Raw genomic sequence first — 16,793 nt, forward strand, 5'->3', positions numbered from 1 at the left:
ACATTCAACGCCCATCATGTCATCGCAAAGTTCTCATGTCGGCCGGTCTCCCCTGTGCGCCCCAATTCTCTTCTTAATATGTATGTATGTGACTGACTGCCTCTCTACATGTTCGCTTTCCATCAACCGGCCGGTCCCACGACGACAGATCACCGACGGCAGTTGCCCCTGAAGGTTAAAGTCTTTCGACTGCGCGTTGTTCACAAACTGCCCAGCTCGCCGTGCATCACCGAGCCTGGCCTTGGTTGTCATGGAGACTACAGCACGACCGGAGCGCCACCCGCGCGGAGATGCAAGGCTTGTGTCTGTTCGTCCCACGACTAGATAATCTAACCAATGCCTGAAGCTTGCGCCCAGGGAAATAGAGTTCGGCCCTGTCCCGGCGAGAGCACCCCGCGCCGGCGCTGGATCCATGTTTGGGTACATATAGCCCTCGAGGACAACGGACGTCCTCACCTGCTCGCCGAAGTAGCCCCCCAGGCGTCCCTTGTCCCCCCTCCTTCTGGTGTCCTGTCCCTCCTTGCTCTTCCTTGAGCTTTCCTTTCTTTCCTTCACCCTTCCTGTCCCTATCCGACACCATGAAGTTCTCCGCCACTCTCTTTTCCGTTGTGGTTCTTGCCACCTCCGCCCTTGGTGCGAACCACCGCATGAAGCGCTGCCACACTCGCATTGCCTCCTCCACCCTCGCTCTGCCCTCGTCCTCTACTGTTCCGGAGAGCGTCACGAGCAGCGCCGTTCCGACCTCCTCGGTCTCTTCGACCAAGGCTGAGACCACGTCGTCTATTGTCTCTACCTCGACCAAGGCCGAGACCACCTCTTCTGTCGTCTCCTCCACCAAGGCTGCCGAAACGACCACCAAGGCGTCCACGACTACCAAGGCCTCTTCCACTAAGGCGAGCACCACCTCCACCCACGCCGCCACCACGACCTCGTAAGTACTTCAAACCCCTTCATCCTTGCAAACACAATCCCCCGGTCTCCATACGAACCGTCCTTGTTTCGGCTTGTCCTGGGCAGATCGTAGGATGCGCAGCGTTTGATGAGATGGAATGTATGATCCACAACATTTATCCGCATGGTCCTATCAATTCTCTGATCTGTTAGAGCGTTGGCAACACTCATTTCCGCTTTCTCCATTCTTCTCGTGGCTTCTCAGTCAGCTGGATGCTAACCTGAGCCTCGCCGCAGCGCTGTTCCTGCTACCAACAATGGTGTCAAGCGCGGCTTGTCCTTCAACGATGCCAGCCTTCTCAAGGGCTTCACCTCTGGGCAAGTAAAACAGTTACCTGTGCTCAGAATATTGTCTGATTCCCTCTCAGCAAAGCGTCTTGGGCCTACAACTGGGCCTCTTCGACGAGCTCCTTGCCTAGTGGCATGAACTTCTTCCCCATGCTCTGGGGTAGTTCTTCCGACCACACCAGCGTCTGGATGAAGAACGCCCAGGCTGCTATCGACGCCGGCAGCACCCACCTCCTCTTGTAAGTCTCTCGCCCGTGCAAAGACCATCCTGGGTTTCACTGACCCGCTTGGCAGCCTCAACGAACCCGACCTTTCCTCCCAGTCGAACGTCGACCCCGCCACGGCGGCGAAGCTCTGGATGCAGTACATGCAGCCCTTCGCCGGCAAGGCGACGCTCGTCTCGCCCGCGATCACGAACAGCGGCTCCTCCGGCCAGGGTACGAGCTGGATGGACTCGTTCATCTCCCAGTGCAACAAGCTTGGGTGCCAGGTGGACGCGATCGCGGCGCACATCTACTCGGACGCGAGCGCGGTCGACTACTTCAAGTCGTACATCTCCGGGCTCTCCAAGTACGGCAAGCCGGTGCTCATGACCGAGATCGGGACGAGCAGCGGCTCTGCGTCGCAGCAGGCCGCGCTCGTCGACGAGCTCGTGCCGTTCCTCGACGGCCTCGACTCGGTCTCGCACTACGCGTGGTTCATGGCCGGCCCCGGCTTCCTCGTGAACAACGACGGAAGCTTGACCTCGCTCGGGCAGACGTACCAGTCCGCTTGAGCGTGCGGGCTAGACGATCCCCTTTTCCTCTGTCCATAATGTAGGCGGTGCTAGACGTCGTCTGGCGCAGCGCTCCGGAAGACCTGCGCTTTCAACTTGTTGTATGCGGAAGCACTGGTTTGGTCCGCGGTTTGTGTTCTTGGTCACTGCTCTCATCGTTAGTCTCGCACATGGTTTCCGAATGCAATCGATGTCCGTATGCTGTTACATCCCTGTGCCACCAGCCTTCTGGGGCGTCGCTCGAGATTTGTGCTTGTCCGGTCCGAAACGAATGTCTGCCCCCGACAGCGTGACGCCAATTCTACACGTACCGTGTGCAGCACGTGCTCGTCGTCACATCTATTCCGTGACACCGGCGCCGTGCCTCCGACACCCGACTTCCAACTCACACCGTCTTTCCCATGCACGCCTGCGCCCTTATCTGCAACATGCCTTGGCGAGTTGCGCCTTGCTTCCGGCCACCATCGTCCTCTGATACCTTGGTCAGCCATGATGCGCTTCGCCTCTTCAGCCCTGCTTGCGGTCGTGAGCGCGGGAGTCGCGCTTGGGGCTCAACATCCGTTCACCGCGTACGATGAAGGACTCTTCACTCCCCTGGGCGACCTTGGCCTGCTCTCGACGTCGGAGTTCACGACGCTAGCGCACCCCGCATTCCCGAACCACAACGTGCGGGTCAAGCAGTCGCAGTTCTGTGACGGCGGCGTGAAGTACGTGCATCTTCTCGCTGTGCGCAGTGGCCGCGGACGCGACTCGTGCTTATGAGCTGGGCTGATCAGCGCGTACACGGGATACATCGACGTCGAGGCGCGGCACCTTTTCTTCTACTTTTTCGAGAGCCGCCGCGACCCGGAGACGGACGATGTGATGTTCTGGACGAACGGTGGCCCCGGCGCGTCGTCGACGATGGGACTCTTTATGGAGCTCGGTATGCGTCAACGTATGTGCTCAAAATCCAAGTACACTAACCTGCCCTCAGGACCGTGCCGGGTCACGAGCTCGAACAGCACCAAGATGAACCCGTATTCGTGGAACGAGCACGCCAACGTGTTCTTTGTCGACCAACCCGTTGGTGTAGGCTACTCTTATGCTGAATATGGGGAGTCAGTCGTGAGTGGCCCCTCTGAATGCGCGTTTTGCTCTAGGCGGTGTTGAACATCCCACGCAGGGTACGACGAAAGACGCAGCCGCCGACATTGCTGCATTCATGGTCATCTTCTTCGAACACTTCGCCAAATTCAAGGGCAGGGCTTTACACCTCGCAGGCGAATCCTATGGAGTACGTCATAGGGCCCCGTTAGCCCACTACGACGCTCATATTTCCACCTGCCTGCCAGGGTCGCTACATACCGGTCTTTGCCTCCGCGATTTATGATAAGAACAAAGAGCTTGTGGAGGCTGGGTTGACTCCTGTCAACCTCTCCTCGATAATGATCGGTCAGCTGAAGTCCCTTTCACCGTGGCCGGACGCTTACATTGACGGGACAGGCAACGGTTGCACTGATTTTGGCACCATGTTCCCGTCTTATTACGACGCGCAGTGTCAAGACCCGACATTTCCGATGATACACGACATCTCGTGAGTTCTGCCAATACGGGGAGTGCGTTTGGTGCTGATACAGCCGTTTAGGACCTGTGTGCGCATGAAGGAGATGGTCAGTACCACGTACCACGGCATAAACGTCGGGAATACGATGCCTTTAAACAGGTGCCTCGTTGCCAAAAACGCTTCAAGGAATCATGTGAAGACAAAATGGATGCAATTGACTGTGCTGCGGCGAGCTCGTTCTGCAGCGACGCGTTCAACGGGCCCTTCGGGGGTGAGTGCACAACACCTACTGTGACGAGTGTTGACTCGGAAATTTTGTAGATAAGAACCACTACGACCGTGCCCGTCCCTGGTTCGTCTGTCTGAATTCTTCCAATGTGCTACTTGACCTCTAAATGAGGGTCGACAGCAAAGGCGCGGCAAGCATCACCGAGTGCTACCCCATCGTCCAGTGCGTCACGTCACATCCTCAGACTGGCTGAAAGCGCTAAATCGGCTCCCTTCGAAGGCACACTGTCGAATTCCTGAGCAGCGAGGCCACCCAAGACCTGCTCGGGGTTGACCCAGCCGTGCGCGGGAACTTCACGCACTCCTCCAGGACCGTCAGCCAGGCGTTCCGCGACAACCTCGATCACTGGGCCTTCCCCGCCCAGCACTACATCTCTGCGCTCCTCGAACGTGGCGTGCGCACGCTCATCTACGTCGGCGCGACGGATTACATCTGCAACTGGGTGCGTGCGAGACCGGGTGCCGCTCCTCCGTTCCACTCCATCTCCCTGACTCCCCACGCTGGCAGATCGGCAACGAGCGCATGACGCTCGCGCTCGAGTGGAGCGGTCAAGAGGAGTTCCGGAGCAAGCCGCTGTCGGTATGGGGTTGGGACGTTGGGGAGGTCTCTGGGCTCACGCGCAGCGGCGGTGGCCTCACGTACGCGACGATCGCCGGTGCGGGGCATATGGTGAGTTGGCCGTAGATCGGACTGGCAGAGTCGCTGACGGTGGTCGATGCCTTTCAGGCGCCATACGACAAACCACGGGAGTCCCTTGTGATGGCGAACCGTTGGCTGGCTGCAGAGAGCCTGTAGCAAGGAGACCATATGGGGGTCGCAACCTGGCTTGATCGTCGTCTATTCGAGCGATAACGCGCATACAAAAATGGGGGTTTATGAGACAACTCAAACATTCCGAACAGGCTTTAGGGTATATACTAAATACAACGACAGATCCAGCAAATGTTCGAACAAGCTCTGAGTGCGCTTCCATGAACCCTGCCTCAGACCCCCGGTGTGAAATCCACGAAACACAAGCTCCCAATCCCCGACGCTGCAAAACCTAGCCTCATCAGTCATCCAGGCCTTCCATTCCAAGCCAAACGAAACACTCACCACCCCCAACCTCACGGCTCGTAACCTCCCCGCGTGCTGCCCGCTCGCGCCGGCCGACCGCCTGCTTGAGCAGCGACACGTCCCAGACGAGCCAGAACGCAGTCGGCGTCATCTGCATCCCGGTGAACGGCATCCCGTGCCCGCCCGTCCAGCCCGCGAGCTCGTGGTTCGTGTAGTCGCGGAGGCGTTGGGCGAACGCGTCGCGTAAGATCGACGGGCGCCCCACAGCGCCGTCGGCGGGATCTGGCTCGGGGCTGAGGGCGTGCCTCGAGGCGTCGAGGGTGAGGACGAAGACGTCTTCCCATTGCTGCAGAACGGAACGGGGGTGGGGTGAGGGAGGGAACGGAGGAAGACTCCGACACGTACGGTGCGCAGGGCGAGCCGCCGGTCGTTCACGTCCCAGCGGACGTCGCGCAGGGGCTCCCGGGTGTCGAGCACCTCGGTGATGTTCTCGAACAGCGCACCGTCCTCCGCGCGGGCGAAGTCCCACGCGAAGGCGAGCAGCCCGAGCTTGGTCGCGGCGACGAGGTGGCGGCCGTCCGGGGAGAAGCGTGCTGTGCGGAGAGCACTCGTGTGAGTGCTTGCTCGTGCGACTCCCCGCGCGGAGGAGACACTCACCGGTGATGAAGCCGGGCTCGGACTGCTGCTGCTGGGGCACTCCGACCGGGACGAGCGCGGTCGAGGTCCCGGCTGGCCCGCTCGACGGACGGATGGCGTACTGCTCGAACACGTCCGCGCCCCCCAGCAGCGTCCACCGCGGCGCAGTCGAGTCGGGGCACGGCCGCGGCGCGCTCCCCTGCGCAGAGTCGACGTCGCCGCGCGCCGCCATGACGCACGCGGGCATCCGCGGCGCCGCGGCGTCGCCGAACACCAGCTGCCGCTCCGGCTCGGGCCCGTCCTCGACGATCGCGTCCGCGTCCAGCGCGTGCGCCGGGAGCCGGGACACCGTGACGACGTCCGTCGCGCACACGCACAGGTGCGCGCGCGAGAGCGCGAGGTCGATCGGCACCCGCTGCTTGGCGGGCACCCGGAAGCGCGGGGGCATGCCGAGCGCGCGCCCGGGCGCGGGCGCGGGCGCGACGGCGACCACGCAGACCGCGTCGCCCGAGCCCATGTCGACGACGGTGGCTTTGTCGGGGGCGTGGGCGCCGATGTACGCGAGCAGCGGGAAGGTGGCGCGGAAGAGGCGCACAGGCCCGGCGTGGGCGGTGTCGATGAACACGTGGGGGACGTGTTGGCCGCGCCCGCTCGCGGCGGCGAGGGGGTCTGCGGGCGCGAGCGCGGACGCGGACTCCTGGAAGTCGCGCGGCGCGGCGGGAGACCCGAATGGCACTGGGGTGCACACCGGGCGGCCCCGCGCGAGGAGCGGGGCGCCGACGTCCGCCGCGCGCCGCCAGATCTCGAGCCCGGAGTGTTTGGCCATGAAGACGAGGAAGCCGGAAGAACACTCGATCTTCGTTGCGGCGACGTATTCCTGCAGCCGGGGCGTGAACGGTGAAAGGGGGTGGGGAGATGGCTGGGACACGCACCTTGCTCAGCGCCCACAGCAGCCGGTTGTCCTCGAGCGTGCGCACGGTGAGCCCGCCGCGGCTGGTGAGCGCGATCGCGACACGCTGGCCCTCCGAGTCGTCTACGGAGAACGAGAGGACGGAGCCCTCGCGCCCGATCGCAGCGTAGCCGCCCTCGCGCGCGTGCCCGCGCCCGTCCCAGTTGTGCTCGAGTGCCACATGCGCGCGCACGAGGTCCTTCCAGTCTGTGACGGGCCGTGGGGCCGCAGCGTCGCGAAGGGCGGTGTGCGGGCGCACGAACGCGTGTCTTACCGCAGCTTGGTGAAAGATGGAGTGCTCGTTGAGGAGAAAGAAGTGGTGCGCGCCACGTGAAGTGAGGCGAAGGCGGAGAAGATCGGCGGTGCGTAGGTAGGAGAGCACCTGGAGGCAGATATCGGCGGGGAGGGTGAAAAGCATCGCGGGTAAGCTGGCGGGGAAAGATGAGAGGCCAGAGAAGGGTTTATGGGAACTTGGAAGGCTCCGTGCGCCGAGCTGCGAATGTTGGCGCCAATGACTGCATCCTCACGTGATGCCAGAATGCGCGCCGCGGTCAAGAATGAGAGTACAGGAGCCATGTTACACGGACAGTCTCCAAACCAGATATGTAGTACCAAGTATGTAGTGCGATGCTATGACAGATGCGAAATCCAGACCCAACCACTTCAGTCAAGGTGTCTGAACAAGAGACCGGCGGCGCCGGCGGAACCCGAAACTCAGTCCTTCGTCGGTGGTGGAGGCGGCGCCTTCACTACCGTCTTCACGAACGACGAGACGCTCGTCCAGTACCCAGGCTGCGTGCACGTGTCGTCTGTGCATGGCGTCAGCGATTCGGCGCATGGCGGCGTAAACATCGGAAAAAGACGCACTGTGCGAGCCCCAATCGAACTCGACGAACCGCGAGTAGCCGTCGCTCTTCCCCTGCGTCTTCGCGCTCTCGTCCTTCGCGGCATCGGCGCCTTCGGTCGGAGGTGGGGGCACGGGAGGCACGAACTGGCCTTCCCGGTACCCGCCCGGGATGCGAAGCTGGACGAGCTCCCAGAGGCCCTTCATGTGCTCGGGCGGGACGACCTCGTCACGCGTGCCACTGAGCAGGAGCATCGGGGTCTCCGCCGGGATGAGCGGGACCTTCGACGCTGAGTCCCACTTCTGGTGGCAGAGAAACGCGAAGGGCCCGAGCACGGGCATCGCGGAGGGCACTAGCTGGGGCAGCGACAAAAACGTGTTTTCGAGGATGAGTCCCCGCATCTGTTGGCAGCCGTCAGCGATCACGCGAGGGCACGTAAAGTGGGGTGTGGAGAGCGCGACGCACGATATGCTTGTTTCGAGTCGCGAGGTCGATCGCCACGGCGCCACCGATGGACTGGCCGTAGAGAAACTGTGTGTCGACGTCAGCTGGGTTCATTATGAAGACCGAAACCGGCTTTGGACTGACGATTGGCGTCCGAGACAGCTGTGGGTGATGCAAGATGTGATCGAGTGCGCATTGCGCGTCTATCCGAATACCTTGACGGACGATCGTCAGCGTGCTGGAGCGTCGGAGGGAAGTATGGACAGTATGTACCCTTTTCGGACGGATTTCCCTCGGAAAGACCATATCTTGAGACGAAATATGCGTCAGAACATGCAAGCGTTATGAGTAGGGAAACAGACAGACCCGCGATAGGAGAGCATAAGGACGTTGCACCGCATGCGGACGTAGAACACTTTGGCAAGCGGTATGCGATGGCCTACGTTCCCGCCATTTCCGTGAAACATGATGACAGTAGGCCTCTTCGCGGAAAACTGGACAAGTTCTGGTTAATACTGACGGACGCGCTGGGACCGGAGTGAGGAAAGTCGAGTGCTTCAACCACACAGGGTATCTGCGCGTCGTGCTGCTTGGCACGCCGAGAGCGACGTGCGCGCATACAGACTACATTTATCCAATGGACGAGGTGCCAGGATACGGTACGACTCGCGAACTGAGTATATGCGTACCTCTTCGTTAGACTCATCGTCCTCCACCTCAAGCGGCTGCACTCCGTGATTGGGAAGCTCTTTACGCTGCGTAAGGAGATAGCAGCGCAGCTTGACATTGTCGGGAGTGGTAAGAATGAGATCTTCATAGGGGAGGTCGAAGTCGGTGGGTACCGGAACCTCTGCACAGAGATGGCGGAAAGGTTGTAGAGGAAGTGCGGGGAAGTCGCGGTGGGGGCGGCGCACCTGTGCGGGAACCAGGCGGAAAAGCGGAGGGGTAGATGAGGTAGTTTTGGCCGAAGAAGAGGAGGCCAACACCTGCAAGAAAGTTGGGGTGCGGAAGGGGAGAGATATCACATGTATCAGCAGACAATTAATGACGACTGGAATACCGTAAGGGCGGACGGACCAACGGTGCCAATGCCAGCAGCAGTCGCGGTCGCGCCCTAGCAAGCGGTCAGACATCAGCACACAGGCGGAAGCAGCACGCGCTCACTTTGGCGAAGCTCTCGATACTTGGGAGGAAGCCAGACATCGTGCACAGGGGACGAACACTTGCGCGCGCGGAGTGCGGCCTGGTCCAGACTCCAGCGGCAGCACCAACTGTGGCGGGGATGGTGTTTGGTTGTGCTTGCCCGATGCGTGGGAAGATAGTCAAACGGAACGTCATTGGGCGTCTGTGTGTCTTCCCCACTGTTACCCTCGCCAGCTGGCCACAGTCCCCAGCTGGCCACAATCTCGGTGGCTGTCTGCCTGGGCTCCGTGTGGCGGGATAAACGTTCTGCATGCACGCCGGATAAAAAGGTGTGCACGTACTAATCCTATGCGAAACCAGGCTAACTTTGCAGGCAAGTCCGGTGCTCCACCGTCGCCCTCGCGCCGTGCCGGGTGCGACTTCGTTCTTCCCGGGCCCTGCGCGCGGCCACATTTCAGGCGCGTGCGGTCTTCCATCTTTTCACTTTGCGCCCGGCAATTTGATCACCCAGCATGACGAGTCGGCTGTCTGCCATCGAGGTGAGCCTCGTGCCGCGCCCATGCCCAGTTCCCACTCACTGATTGGGTCTCCTCCAGCCCGATTGCGGAGTCCGTTGCGAGGGCCTTCCCCAAGCGATGACTTGGCCCGTTCCGTCGTCCGCCCCGCCTGCCCCGGAAGCCCAGCGCAACTTGCATGCTTGATCCGGCGTGGAGTCTAATGAGATCGTATCGCGTACGCACGGCCGGCAATTCAACATCTGGCGATTCCGCGGCTCCTCAAGCGGGATACAGTCTGTGCTCTGCCCCCTTCGCAATGTCCGCCGTCGGAGAAGGCAGAGGGTGCAGTACTCACGACGAAGATGGGAAGCCGTGGCCGAGAGCAGGAGGGCGTGTATGCCCCGAAGGCTAGCGGCGGCGGCTCCGTGAACACGGCGCTGGATCACTTCTGGCGGGTGGAGCGCGAGTGATCGAAATGATCAACTCTCTCTCTGCGGCTAGCGCTCACTCTCAGTCTCCGGATTCCTGCACCCCATGCTTTCTCCCTCTCATCCGCCCCAGATGCCGCAATCCCGCCCAAGTCTTCTCTGGCGCGCGCCGGCTGTTCCCGCCATGTCTATAAAACCTCCTTGGTCTGCCTTCCCAATCCCCATCGACTCCCAAGCCATCTGCCTCAGCCAGCCTCGCCTCGCCTCACCAGCCTCAACCCCCACATTCTTTTCCCACCCCACAGTCCTTTCCTAGTCGAAATGTTCTCCTTCGCTCGTCTCGCCCTCTTCTCTGCTGCCGCCTTCACCGCGGTCTCTGCCCTCCCCATCGACCTCCCTGTCTCCCTTCCGGTCGTGGGCAGCTCCATTGACCTTCCCGCCCCCGTCGACGGTGTCGCGGACACTGCTCTCTCCGTCGCCGGCGGCGTTGTTGGCACCGTGACTGGTGTCGTCGGGAGCCTCGACCTCCCCGTCCGCCGTGACATTGTGGGTGTTGCCTCCATCCTTTCGGATGCCACGGTCGCGCTCGCGCCCGCCACCAACCTCCTCAGTAAATATTCTACTTCTTGGCTCGTGGACACTTGGCTCACCAATAACTGCAGAGTTCGTGACCGCTCAGAACGCGACCGTCGAGGCGCTCACCGCCCCCGTCGAGGAGATCAAGACCATCCTCACCGGCACCGTGACCTCCCTCAAGGCCCTCGTCGGCCAGGACGCTTCGGTTATCCTCGCCACCGTCGACGGCACTGCCCAACTCACCGTGGCGGAGCTCGCTCCCATCGTTGCCGCCCTCATGACCGTATGTGTTCTACCATACGCCAACTCCAGCCCAGTGCTTACCATCCCGACTACAGATCGTCTTCCACGCCCTCGGTGCCGTCCTTACCGTCGTCGGCTCGACCGCTGACTCCGCTGTCACCACGCTCCTCAGCGCGGTCGGCTCCATCGTTGGCGAGCTCCTCACCGTCGTCGTCTCCCTCGTTGGCGGAATTCTGGCGACCCTCCTCCCCCTCATTAGCAGCCTCATTCCCTTCATCCTCAACCTCAACGCCTCCCAGGTCATCTCCCTCCTCGGCCTCTAAACGGTCCTTCCGGGCTCGAACGTGTTTCCATTCGTCTCAGTGCTTCGTGCTACGATCAGTCTCTAGGATATCATGAGTCCCATGTTTGTGTAGGAGTCAGGCCATGGCGCGTCTATACCCGCGCTTTCTCTCCATACCCCAATGTACGCAGCGCTCTACGCGGGTGCTTTGCTACGTTCTTGCCTCGTGTGATCGGGTGTGCGAATCTCGGACGGAAGAAAAGTTGGGCGACTATATAATTACGAGGTGACTCGTGAGACGTGATCGGGGCTTCAAGCTTCAAGCCGTGATCCACGGCACTCCGGCTGGGGATCCCGATCCGTTCGTCGTTCATGAAGGCGGAACGGTACATCTGGCGTCTCCGTCGCAGTACATCAACAGTTCATCCCCGGGCGCCCGCGTTCGGGACCAGTGGCTCTTAGTACACACCTAGGAAGCCTTCTGACGAGTGCGCTGATGCAGATGCGCATCGCTTGGTCGCGCTCGCCGGGAATGCGAAGCGCAGACCACACAGACGAGAGGGTGCCCAAAGCCCGGGCCGTGTGTTGTGTGCGCGCGCCACGGGACGTGATTTACAGCACCTTCCATAATTATTCGTCCGCGGCCGCGCGCTCGTTCCCCACTGACGCCATTTGACCAGGCGCCCGTGCCGCTGCGAGCGATCGGCCGGCTGCTTCAACGTCCGCCCGGCGGTCCCGACGCCCGTCTTCCCCGTGCGCCGCCAAACGAGCGAGCTCCGCAGTTGGCCTTCCAGGCTGCTGCTGCTGCTGCGGCCCACGTCTGGTGTCATCGCGCGCAGGGGGCAGGCAGGGCGCGGGCGCGGGACCGGTGCCAAAAGCTCGAAGCTGGGAAGCGTTCGCCACGCCCGGTGCGCCCACAAAGGTAAGTATGTGCGCAATAGGAAGAGGCATGATTGGGCGACTCGAGTGCGAAACTGAGGTGCACATAGCGCGCTTGATATGGGTGCGGGGTGATCGATATATCATATCGCGGCTGTGAGCTGGTGGCGTTCTGCTGGTGTCTTCACGAGGTGGTGGAGAGGTGATGGCGACGGGATCAGGGCTTGGAGCGTTGCGCGGGGTGTGGCCGCCGTCGTTGTGACCGGTATGTGAATTTCTACGAAGTACGCTGAGGTTTGGGGCTAGGCGACGCGGAGTACAGAGTCTGAACCAGAACTTGTTGTGGCTCTGCGGACAGGACTCCAAGTAACGTTGGACGAGTCCGCGAGGCTCATTAATCATTCATGACTGCATCGTGCCAAGCCTCCAATGAGAAGACAGGGAGCTTGGAGTCCGGAGTACCATTGGCAGTAGGCTCAGTGCAGACTTGCGATGTTCCCGGGATGTTGCGACCACAGAAGCGGCGGGTGTTGTTGTGAGTGGAGCTCTGTCGCGAGCGCGCACGTTGTAAGGTGCGACCAACGCGCTCGCCTGTTGCATCAGAACAAACATCGAACAAGTCTGCTCAACCGAACCCCAAGTCGAAACGCTTCGTCCGCCCCATCCATCGCCCGACAGCAGCTTCCTGTTGGCGCGGCGTGCGCATACGAGAACAGAAAATGTATTGCGACACAAAAATGACGTACAGCGGTGATGTCGAGGGCCCGACATTCCAAAAACCACACACTCATCCCCGAGCGGGTTCCCGTGCGCAGGGCGCGTCCCTCCCCCACCCTCACACAGTCCTGGCCGTCTCCTTCTCCCGCTGTGCGCGCATTCGCCTGCCAGTAGACGCGTGAGCGGACCCATATGGTACACAGAAGTGGAGCGGGGGACACGCACTCTCTCGCAGCGAGGATCATCTGCGCCTTGCGCTCGCGCAGGCTCGCCTCCCGCTTCTCCGCCGTGTCCTCCCAGACCGCCTTGCCGCCCGCCTGCTCGGGTGACGCGGCCACGCTCACCCCGGTGCTCGCCGCGCGCGACTCGAGGTGGTAGCGCGTGAGGAGATTCGCTGGCTGCTTTGGCTTTGACGGGCCGGCGGCGGGCGTGGCGGCGGGCTGTGCGGGTGCTGGGGTGTCGGCGCTGCGTGGGTAGATGGTGTAGTAGGCGGGCGGGGGCTGTGGGTGCAGTGAGTGGAAGAGAAGGGGCGAGGGGAAGTGGGGTGCGTACGGCGGGGAGGAAACCACGTTCGAGGATCTTGGTGGAGGTGAGTTGGGTGTCTCCTGTCCTTAGTAGGTCGAAGCGGATGTTGTCTCTGGAATGGTACCGTTAAGCGTTGAACTCGCGGTCATATGCGTCTGGGATGTCGCGCTTTAACTACCTCGACCACGCCGGATTCATCTGAGCAAGAACGGAATCGAGGTCACCCAGGCACCAGGCCTGGGACTCGCTGATTCCGCCAGGAAGCAACGGCGGGATGTCACGACCCGGGGAGACAATGGCGCAGAGGGAGCTCACAGTCTACGACAGAGTAACAGGGACTTACTTTGGGATATCTGGGAACATATTGTGCACGGCGTCGACCTGCAAGCCGGATATCAGACTTGGGTACGCGACGACATCGCAGGGGAAACGCACCATCTCGTTTGTTACATTCCTCGGCCGGAACCCCAACACGGACGAGGGCGACGGGGCCCCCGAGGCATCTTTTCCACCTGAAAGCAATTCATGCGCAATAGAGTGTGCGCGAAAGGGAGGGTAAACCGAGGGTTCGGCAATTGCGATGCTCGTCAGACCGGTCACAGAATGCCAGGTGAGTGTGGGACGTACTGGAGGCGGCCCAGCGCACGACCAGTACAATCACGGCGACAGCTACAACGACATTCACGATCTCTCCCATGGTGGCGGCGTGCAATGGCGTATCCGAGCGTAAGAAGGGGTTTGAAGTGGTGAGCGTTGGTGAACAAGAGCCTCGTTAGGCGACGAGGGCGGATAAGTGGCTTATCGATTCATAATGAATTGCCGAGTCGCCGGTATAACCTGGCAGCACTGAGCTGGACTGGAACAGCACACTGCCTGAGCTCCATCGTCTGACCAGGACATCCAGCGTTACTAATTCTATTCCAACTGGCAGGCCCCTCTGCTTTGCACACTCCTTCTCCTCCGCCATGGACGTCGACTCACTGTCCCCGACACAAAGGGATGCGCTCTCTCAAATTCAGGCTCTCACCAACGGCGGGGATTCGGAGGTCGCCATTGGTGTCCTTTCTAGCGTGAACTGGGATGTCCAGGTACGTCTTTCATTCCTGATTTCTCTCGCGGCGGAGAAACGCAATGCTGGTGTTATGGTGCCAGCCAGACCCGGCCGGCCAGCTGGCTTGAGTCCTCCATGTCCTAAGCGAGCATCAGGTGTAAGGTCGTGGCGAACATGGTTGCATCGTGGTGAATGCGCATGATGCGCAAACAAGCTGTGCGACGCGTCATCTGCCTTGTGCGAAGTATTGTACATTGGATTGAATGCCCCGCTCAGAGCTGTTTTTGTCATCGCCTGTCCCCTCCTTTTTCCCGAAACGACACATCTTCTCGCGGATCGGTCATATATGCGCTCTTACTGATAACGTCCTTCAGCGTGCCGCAGAAATCATCTTCGATGGAGCTCACCCGCCACCTCAACCTGTCTCACCTCCTCGGAGAGAAGAGTTCGAGATAGACGACTCTGAGCAGCAAGGGCTGCTCGGAGGCCGCCGGGGCGGCCGCGAGTTTAGGCCTGTGGTGCGCCCATTCCATGAGCCATGCATTCCTATTCTGACTGCTCGCAGGACCCCGCCCCGTTCTCGGTGGTCGTGATGCGCCCGCTGCGCGTCATGTTCAACATCCTCGCGATCCCGCTCTACCCGCTTTTCTCCCTCATCCGCTTCCTCTTCCGCGCGCTGCACATCCCCCTCCCCAACATTGGGCCCTTCTCGTTCTCGTATCGCACCCTCGGGCCCGCGCCCGGTCGCGGAGCGCGCGACCCCAAGACTGCGGCGGAGCGTTGGGTTCGTGCTCTTGAGGAGGAGACCGGCGCGGTGTGCGTTGGGCGCGCTGCGCCCAGGAAGTCGTCGCAGACGAACGGACACAGCACGGCGTCGGGCGTCGCGGGGCCATCATCTCTGACTACGCGTCCCGGCCCGTGGGAGGGAAGCGAATCGGGCGAGTCGAAGCTGCTGCCTGACTTCTTCTTGGGAAGCTACGAAGACTTTGCGCGGACGTGCCAGCGGGAGCTGAAGATCGGATGCATTGTCATCGTCAGCGAAGAGCACGACGATGACGCCGAGTTCAAGCGGTGAGTCGCTCTCAGCGTAGGTGCGGATGCGGTCTGACGGTGTTCTAGGAGCACCCTCACGGACCCCAGCTTCCTGCGGGTCATCCAAGAGAACGACATGTTCGTTTGGGGCGGCGACATCCGTGACCGCGATGCCTGGCAAGGTGCGCACATTTATTGTCGCTTTCTTGAAACATTATTAACACGCGCTTTCCAGCTTCCCAGAAGCTCCACGCGACCACGTACCCCTTCGTCGCATTCATCGCGCTCCAGCCACGACGCACTCCGTCCTCATCGGCTCCCCCGGCGCCTGCCCTGACCATCCTCTCCCGGCACCAAGGGCCCTCGATCCCCTCCACCTCCGCCCCAACCGCGGCTGAAACGCTCGTCAGCCACCTCACCGACTCGCTCCTCCCGCGCGTCACGCCCTTCCTCAACAAGCTCCGCCTCGAGGCTGCCGAACGCGACCGCGAACGCACCCTCCGCGCCGAGCAGGACCGCGCGTTCGAGGAGTCGGCGCGCAAGGACGCCGAGCGCATCACCGCACGGCGCCGCGAGCAGCGTGAGGCGCAGGAAGCCCAACAGCGCGCGGCGGACGCCGAGGCACGCGCGGAGGAGCAGCGGCGCGCCGCCGCGGCCGCGCACGCGCAGTGGGCGGCGCACCGGATGGCGTGGCGGCGGTGGATCCGGCGCGGGCTCGTCGTGCGCGAGCCGCGCCCGGGCGAGGCGGCGCGCGGGAAGACGCTGCGCGTGGGCGTGCGCATGCCCGACGGCAGACGGGCGGTCCGGTTCTTCGGGGAGGAGGACAGGCTGACGGCGCTGTACGCGTACGTGGACGCGATGTTCGTCCCGCCCGAGCTCGTCCAGGACGCGGACCCGGTCGCGCCGCCCGCGGGGGGCGCTGCGGGGGAAGGCGGGCTCGTGGCCGAGATGGAGCGGGCGGGGAAGAACGCGGAGAAGTGGTGGGGGTTCCGGCTCGCTCTGGCGTACCCGCGCAAGGAGATCGCGTGGGAGGCGGGCAAGAGGATCGGAGATGTCGAGGCGTTGCGGGGCGGGGGCCAGGTCGTGGTCGAGGCGGTCGAGGACGAGGCGTCGACGAAGGCGAAGGGCAAAGGCAAGTCGGCGGCGCAGGATGACGACGAGTACGACACCGAGAGCGATTGAGGGTTGCTAGAAGGAGGTTCCTCCACGGGTTGACATTGGGACACTCAGGGATTTCGTCGCAGGATATCGTACTAATCACTCGCGTTAATGCTATGAACTTTGTTAGGTCGACAACCCGCTTGACGTGTAGACTGCGCGCGCGCGTTCGCTCTTCGTCGTGTGGATTGCGCGAGACGAACAGAGAGTGCAACATGCAAGTACTGCACCGAGGCTTTTGAAGCTGGAGCGTCATGTGTGGCCTCAACACGTGCTGCGAACGGCGCGCGTGGGAAATTTGGTGTTACATCTCGGGCAACAACGAAGCTATATCAGTTAACGTCACTCAACTCGGATCCCACTGCACACACTCACCACAAGGTTTCGATCCCAATGATGAATTTAGGCGCAGGAGTCCCCGGCCATGCATGCTCCCAACCCAGCGAACAGGTCAAGAGCTCGCACAAAGCCTGAGTGGTATG

The 16,793-nt window shown here is 61.6% G+C and overlaps 7 protein-coding genes across 7 annotated transcripts; 4 read left to right on the top strand and 3 right to left on the bottom strand.

Moving 5' to 3' along the window:
- Window positions 1–1,177: 1,177 nt before the first annotated feature.
- On the top strand, window positions 1,178–2,014 carry BXZ73DRAFT_53681 (uncharacterized protein; the record flags this gene model as incomplete). Its single annotated transcript, XM_048021050.1, has 3 exons — window positions 1,178–1,281; window positions 1,320–1,478; window positions 1,534–2,014. Coding segments are annotated over 3 exons (744 nt in total), but the record flags the coding sequence as incomplete, so codon positions are not given.
- A 492-nt stretch (window positions 2,015–2,506) lies between these two features.
- Window positions 2,507–4,644, top strand: BXZ73DRAFT_53620 (serine carboxypeptidase; the record flags this gene model as incomplete). The annotated part of the gene is made up of 13 exons (XM_048021031.1): window positions 2,507–2,721; window positions 2,791–2,939; window positions 2,991–3,121; window positions 3,180–3,290; window positions 3,349–3,448; window positions 3,500–3,590; window positions 3,642–3,666; window positions 3,720–3,831; window positions 3,882–3,912; window positions 3,970–4,011; window positions 4,069–4,291; window positions 4,357–4,518; window positions 4,576–4,644. 13 exons carry the CDS (start codon window positions 2,507–2,509, stop codon window positions 4,642–4,644), a joined length of 1,461 nt encoding a protein of 486 aa, XP_047873415.1.
- Window positions 4,645–4,832: 188 nt separating this feature from the next.
- Window positions 4,833–6,908, bottom strand: BXZ73DRAFT_105716 (uncharacterized protein; the record flags this gene model as incomplete). Its single annotated transcript, XM_048016356.1, has 5 exons — window positions 4,833–4,882; window positions 4,945–5,251; window positions 5,311–5,498; window positions 5,563–6,418; window positions 6,474–6,908. The coding sequence occupies 5 exons, from the start codon at window positions 6,906–6,908 to the stop codon at window positions 4,833–4,835; spliced, it is 1,836 nt and encodes a 611-aa protein (XP_047873416.1).
- A 296-nt stretch (window positions 6,909–7,204) lies between these two features.
- BXZ73DRAFT_53637 (alpha/beta-hydrolase) lies at window positions 7,205–8,982 on the bottom strand (the record flags this gene model as incomplete). Its single annotated transcript, XM_048021039.1, has 10 exons — window positions 7,205–7,299; window positions 7,358–7,736; window positions 7,801–7,866; window positions 7,924–7,994; window positions 8,053–8,087; window positions 8,146–8,273; window positions 8,454–8,629; window positions 8,694–8,765; window positions 8,857–8,893; window positions 8,944–8,982. 10 exons carry the CDS (start codon window positions 8,980–8,982, stop codon window positions 7,205–7,207), a joined length of 1,098 nt encoding a protein of 365 aa, XP_047873417.1.
- A 1,186-nt stretch (window positions 8,983–10,168) lies between these two features.
- Window positions 10,169–10,989, top strand: BXZ73DRAFT_105718 (uncharacterized protein; the record flags this gene model as incomplete). The annotated part of the gene is made up of 3 exons (XM_048016357.1): window positions 10,169–10,457; window positions 10,510–10,706; window positions 10,762–10,989. The coding sequence occupies 3 exons, from the start codon at window positions 10,169–10,171 to the stop codon at window positions 10,987–10,989; spliced, it is 714 nt and encodes a 237-aa protein (XP_047873418.1).
- A 1,674-nt stretch (window positions 10,990–12,663) lies between these two features.
- Window positions 12,664–13,767, bottom strand: BXZ73DRAFT_80989 (uncharacterized protein; the record flags this gene model as incomplete). The annotated part of the gene is made up of 6 exons (XM_048023401.1): window positions 12,664–12,709; window positions 12,771–13,045; window positions 13,098–13,182; window positions 13,414–13,451; window positions 13,506–13,582; window positions 13,698–13,767. 6 exons carry the CDS (start codon window positions 13,765–13,767, stop codon window positions 12,664–12,666), a joined length of 591 nt encoding a protein of 196 aa, XP_047873419.1.
- A 268-nt stretch (window positions 13,768–14,035) lies between these two features.
- On the top strand, window positions 14,036–16,335 carry BXZ73DRAFT_53631 (uncharacterized protein; the record flags this gene model as incomplete). The annotated part of the gene is made up of 5 exons (XM_048021035.1): window positions 14,036–14,158; window positions 14,496–14,639; window positions 14,687–15,192; window positions 15,241–15,335; window positions 15,389–16,335. 5 exons carry the CDS (start codon window positions 14,036–14,038, stop codon window positions 16,333–16,335), a joined length of 1,815 nt encoding a protein of 604 aa, XP_047873420.1.
- Between the last annotated feature and the right edge of the window lie 458 nt (window positions 16,336–16,793).

The sequence above is a fragment of the Epithele typhae genome (genome assembly GCF_022376455.1).
Source record: "Epithele typhae strain CBS 203.58 chromosome Unknown BXZ73scaffold_70, whole genome shotgun sequence".
NCBI lineage: Eukaryota > Fungi > Basidiomycota > Agaricomycetes > Polyporales > Epitheliaceae > Epithele > Epithele typhae.